Below are 6362 nucleotides of genomic sequence, written 5' to 3'. Positions count from 1 at the left end.
ATGGCAGTCGATTTTAGTGCAAAGTCTTCAGGTGTCTGCTAGTAAGCTGAAGATGAAAAGGAATTTCATCTTTCAGCACAACAATGACCCAAAGCATACATCCAAATCAACAAAGGAATTACTTAACCAAAAGAAGATCAATGTATCAATGTATGTATGATCTAGCCCGAGCCCAACTAAAAATCTGTGAGACGACCTGAAGCGGGCTGTGCACAGGAGATTCCCTTACAATTTGATGGGTCTAGAATGTTTTTGCAAGAAAGAGTGAGAAAATATTGCCAAGTCAAGATGTGCCACACTAATAGACTCTTACCCCAAAAAGACTGAGTGGTGTAATAAAAGGTGCTTCAACAAAGTATTAGTTTAGGAGTGTGCACACTTATGCTACTAGGTTATTTATTTTTCTTAATATAATTAAAATAATTAAAGCAATTATTTTTCTTTATTTTATTTAATTAAGTTTTTTATTTTTCCTTTTTTCGCTAAAGATGTTTCTGACTCGTTTTACTTAATTTTTATATGTTGTAATTTCACATTGAGGGTGGAAAAAGTTCTGACATGATTTATCATGGTCTCACTTTTTGATATCACAAAAACCTGTCATTTTAACAGGGGGGTGTAGACTTGATATATATATATATATATATATATATATATATATATATATATATATATATATATATATATATATATATATATATATATATATTTGTATGAAACTATATTGATATAATGTGTTACTAATTAACTTAAAGATGAACAAAAACTCTGACTTATGTTCTAGGGTAGCTTTCAACAAAATATAACTGAGTATTCTCACATCTCTACTTTCAAACAGATATTCTTATATGACAAATGAACAATATTTGGATTTGCTTTAGAGTGTAAATGTGAGGATTTTTTTTTTGTCAAATATCTAGTATTTATCTTGGCACTTGTTTTGTTAGTGTGATCGTGTGTGTTCATGGTGTAAGGTGTTCTTTGATTGACAGCTTTTCTCTTTCTTGTTTTTCAAACACTTCCTATTGCACATGGGTAAAATCTGACACTTCCAAAAACAATGGCCTTTGAGGATTTTTCGTAACATTTCAGGTCAAATTTCTGACTTTTAACTACAAAGCACATGAACCGACTCATTCTAAATGGTAAGAAAACCCGATACTATTTTCGAGCGGTTTCAGTTTTAATAAAGATTTAAAAGATACTTTGTCTTTTGTTGCCTTTTGACATTTATACATCTGGAAGATTACAAAAATGTGTTTGATTGTTATAGAGATGGAGTTAAGCATAGTTGTTTTAGTCTAGATACTTACAAATCCCAGTGGGAAGTTGCTATATGAACTCTAATACACATCAGGATGGATCACAACCCAGATGATTAATCACATGACATCCAAACTGATTTTCAAACCCCTTTTTTTTCACTGTGTGATTACAGTGGTCTTACAGGAATCTTAAACAGACTGGGTGATAATTTGTTGTCCATGTTAGATTATTCAATGAAGATTCTCTAGTGATAGACCTGTGATTAAACAAATTTACTTCATTTTGCTTTCAGTGCAATCTGGACTTGCACAGAAGTGGTTGAGGTAGTAAGAATATTTTACTCTGTCCATTATCATGTTTTGGATATGTTTTCCAATTGCCACTCTTGTATTAAAAATATGGGTAAAGCACACAAATATCCAGCTACAGCTAAAAATCAATATGTAGGATAAACTAAAAATCAATATGTAGGATTTTCTGGGCTGTTACAGGTAAGATTCAAACATCAAACAAAAGTGGGGCACCACATGTGAACACACACACACACACACACACACACACACACACACACACACACACACACACACACACACACCCACAAACACAGCAGTGTGGCAGCTGCATGGAGCAATTATGAATGAGGAACCGAGTGTGATCTCAATGCTTTTGCAGGTTAGCTGTGTGTCTGCTGTGTTATGACGAACAAGAGCCGACGCTAGCCACAGTGGGGAGCCGTGAAAGTATGATTCACCTGTGCTCCGGGACAGGCGCCAAGCCAATACCTTGCCTCACTGCCAATTCCTTACCAGCAGGCATTCTTTACATTTATTACACAGATGAGTCAGAGACAGAGAGCGGGAGGGAAGGAGGGGAGAGCCAGAGAAAGTGAGAAGGGAGAAAGTGGGACCAGGAGGGGAGCAAAAATGGGGAGGGATATGGGGGAACACACAGTGTGTGGGGGATGAGTCATAAAGGTGCAGCAGACTAAATGAGGAAAACAGAGGGAAAGAGCAGGTGAGGGGGAATGAGTGATGGAGAGAGTCTGGGGGAAGAAAGTGAACAGGAAAGTGAGAGAGAAAGAGAGAGAGAGAGAGAGAGAGAAATATGCACATTAAGGCTCATCTGAACACACCTTGCGGATCCTCAAACATTTTGGGAGAATGTTCTGTTTGATTGATGAGTTGAAAGTGGAACTGTTTGGAAGACAGGAGTCCCGTTACATCTGGCTTGCTCTTCTCTCTCCTGAAAGGAAGAGGTATGTCCCTTATGCTCAAGCTTGAAGCCAAGTATTGTTTCTTAGCAATTCACTACACACATCCCATATTACATTTAATTATTTAATTTATTTCATGTTTCTTTGTGTTGGTTTACATTGTACACGGAGTACATACTGCCACTAGCAAGTGAGATTAAAAAGAGTTTATGAAATGATCAGACCAAAATAAGTATTTTATATTTTATCGATTCAATATTAACATACATAAATATCTTGCTATTTCATGTATGTTGCGTTGTGTGCATTTGAATGTAATTTTTGTTTGTTTTTGCTCTTCTCTCTCCCCAAAAGGAAGAGTATTAACTGAGGTAAGCTGAAGCTGCAGTGACCATTGGCACAAAAATATATTCTTTATGTCTCTTCCCAGAGTGGCGTAGTCCAGTCTCCTTCTTTCAGTACTTCATTTCCCTGTAACACAACACAACGCACAGTGAAGAAGCAAACGGTTACATATACACAAAAACAGAATAATAATCAGAGTGGGGCAAATGCTTTTTCATAGCACTGTAGAGAGAGAGAGAGATGGAGACAGAGACAGAAAAAAGCATTAGAGAGAGAGACAGTGAGAATCTGAGAGAGAGAGAGAGAGAGAGAGAGAGAGAGAGAGAGAGAGAGAGAGGAGTTTAATAAGCTCCAGGCCTTCCCAAGCCACCCTCAGGAGCCAGAACTTGATTTGATTTAGCGGTTTTAATCTTCTTTTAGAACGAGGACCCTTCATTTTGTCTTGCATGGTTTTTTAGCAGCCGTTTCCTCCAGCCAACCTCGGCTCTAATCATGTTAAGCACTTCCTGTTACAGGCAGGTAGGAGGGGAAAAGACAAATGTTTTGGCACTTTAGAAGATGATGGAGAGAAAGAGAGACACTAGCAGTGTGGTGGAGACACACAGGGGGGTGGGGGTGGGGGGGATTAACTTTGATCACAGACCATGGCGAAACCGTTCCATTAAGAGTGCTCACACTTCCCTTTTAAACACACATGCATTCTCGTGCACACTCCATGCTGAGAATGTGTGGCATTTTTCATTTTGAACGTGCTGAGAGACTGACAGGTCTAATGTGTGTGCCATGTGCTGTGGCGATAAGAAGGTGAGATGAAAAATGTTTGTCTCATATTCTACAACATCGGCCACCTGTGACTTCAAGCAATACTTGCGCAATTATGATTAAAAGTGGGGTGAGACTTCGCACACACACATACTTTCTCTCTCCCTCGCTCTCACACACACATGCATGTTTTATTCTCATTTATTCGCTTTGTACTTTCACTTAGCTTCCCAGAGCGCTGGGTCTCGGGAGAGATGAGAGCATAAAAACACCCACGCTCTTTCACAAAATCATCCTCCTCCATTTGCTAAGGCTTTAACTTGCCCACACCCAAACATCACACACACACACACACACACACACACACACACACACACATATATATATATATATATATATATATATATATATATATATATATATATATATATATATATATATATATAAATATAATCAGCAAAAAAAGAAACGTTCTCTCACATTCAACTGCTTTTATTTCTAGCAAATTTCTTAAGATGTGTAAATATTTTATTAACATAAAAAGATTCAACAACTGAGACATAAACTGAACAAGTTTCACAGACATTTGACGAACAGAAATGGAATAATGAGTCCCTGAACAAAGTGGGGGTCAATATTAATAGTAACAGTCAGTGTCTGGTGGCCTCCAGCTGCTTTCTACAGCTGCTTTCTACGGTTTTACAGTGCATCTCATCCCCATGGACTGCACCAGATTAGTCAGTTCTTGCTGTGAGATGTTACTCCACTCTTCCACCAAGGCATCTGCAAGTTCTCGATCACGTTCGGGGGGGACACATGGTTACATGTAATTTTCCACTGCAAGGATGATCAGCTGTCCTTCCTGTCTCCCTGTAGCACCGTCTTAGGCGTCTTACATTACAGACATTGCAGTTTATTGCTCTGGCCACATCTGCAGTCCTCATGCCTCCCTGCAGCAGGTCTATGGCATGTTCACGCAGGTGAGCAGGAACATAGCAAACAGTTACAGGCATCTTTCTTCTGGTGTTTTTCAGAGTAAGTAGAAAGGTCTCTTTAGTGTCCTAACTTATTGTAACTGTGACCTTAATTGCCTACCACCTGTAAACTGTTAGTGTCTTAAGGACTGTTCTACAGGTGCATGTGCATTAATTGTTTATGGCTCATTGAACAAGCATGAAAAACATCGTTTAAACCCTTTCCAATAAAGATCTGTAAAGCTTATTTGGATTCTACAAAATCATCTTTAAAATACAGTCCACTGTAAAAGAGACTCTTATTTTTTTGCTGAGTATATAGTATATCTATACAGTGTGTATAAATAAGCACACACACACACACACACACACACATATATATATATATATATATATATATATATATATATATATATATATATATATATATATATATATATATATATATATATATATATATATATATATATATATATATACACAGAGAGATGAACACAGCTGCAGCATACAAGTGAAGTTTAAATACTTCAAAAAGATATTGCAAAGCAGCCCACGCTTTGTGTGTGTGTGTGTGTTCAGTTCACCCAGTAGAAACAAGCAGTATCTAGGGTTTCATCTCATTTACTGTGTTAATTGGAGTGCAGCAGCTTCACAGCGTAGCCGTCCCTTTTCCCTCCGCTGCTTTATCTTGTATTTACTTTAGAGTTCTTATCAAGTACATACGAAGCATGGTGGCTGAACTGTGTGTTGTATGTGTTTGTGTGTGTGTGTGTATCTTAGATGTGATTGAATGATTAGATATTAAACTTGGAGTCATATGTCTTTAGAGAATGGGCTGCTTTCTGTTATCAGTTACATTGCATTTTCCCATAAAATCATTCATCAGATTTTGTAGTTCCTTTCACCTGAAGGAAAAATCTTTGAAACACAAAATCCAGATTAGCTCCTCATCTGAAACTCTGCACATTGTTCAAAATGAAGGTAGTAAATGTTCTTTCTGCAAATACTTGAATAAAGAATCATGGAAACATGTCAGTTCAATTCAATTTTATATAAGTATTTCTCTGCCATCAATCTAAATAACCTTTACACTTTTAGAAAAAAAAATGTTCCATTCAACTCCCTTAATATATTTGTAATGTTGTACTCTTGATGAATTAATGTTTAATAAATTATCATCTCGGTCTAGATGAGGGAACACCACCTTAAGCTCAACCTGGCAAAATCTGAGCTTCTCGTCATCCCAGCCTGTCCCTCAATCAACCACAACCTCACTATACAGCTCAGCTCAAGCACACTCAAGCCAACCAGGACGGCCAGGAACCTTGGGGTGATTCTCGAAGACAGCTTCACCTTTACAGACCACATCTCAACAACTGCACGGTCCTGTAGGTTCATCCTGTACAAAATCAAGAAAATCAGACCCTACCTCACCGAACAGGCTACACAGATATTAGTCCAGGCTCTTGTTATCTCAAAACTGGATTACTGCAACTCACTACTCTCGGGCCTCCCGGCCAGCTCCATCGAACCCGTTCAAATGATTCAGAATGCAGCAGCACGCCTCGTCTTCAACCAGCCCAAAAGAACCCATGTCACACCCCTCTTCATCTCCCTCCACTGGCTTCCTGTAGACGCCCAAATCAAATTCAAGGCCTTGATGCTCACCTACAAGACCTTGTCTGGAACAGCACCCTCCTACCTCAACTCTCTCCTGAAGGCTTACGTTCCCTCACGCAATCTGCGATCAATCAACGACCGACGCCTAGTAGTGCCTACTCAGCGTGGCTCAAGGTCCTTTT

General features: G+C 38.4%; 1 protein-coding gene across 1 annotated transcript in view; it reads left to right on the top strand.

Annotated features, from left to right (window-relative positions):
- Positions 1–2290: 2290 nt before the first annotated feature.
- LOC128634923 (uncharacterized) overlaps positions 2291–6362 on the top strand; it is a 4232-nt gene continuing 160 nt past the window's right edge. Inside the window, exons 1-2 of the mRNA XM_053685768.1 lie at positions 2291–2521; positions 5750–6362. The exon at positions 5750–6362 is cut by the window's right edge and continues 160 nt beyond it. Coding sequence (XP_053541743.1) covers positions 5750–6362 — 613 coding nt within the window. The 5' untranslated portion in view covers positions 2291–2521. The remainder of the gene's footprint in view (positions 2522–5749) is intronic.

Source organism: Ictalurus punctatus, chromosome 2 (genome assembly GCF_001660625.3).
Source record: "Ictalurus punctatus breed USDA103 chromosome 2, Coco_2.0, whole genome shotgun sequence".
NCBI lineage: Eukaryota > Metazoa > Chordata > Actinopteri > Siluriformes > Ictaluridae > Ictalurus > Ictalurus punctatus.
Note: the sequence above shows the minus strand (reverse complement) of the source record. Positions and strands in the feature narration are given on the sequence as shown.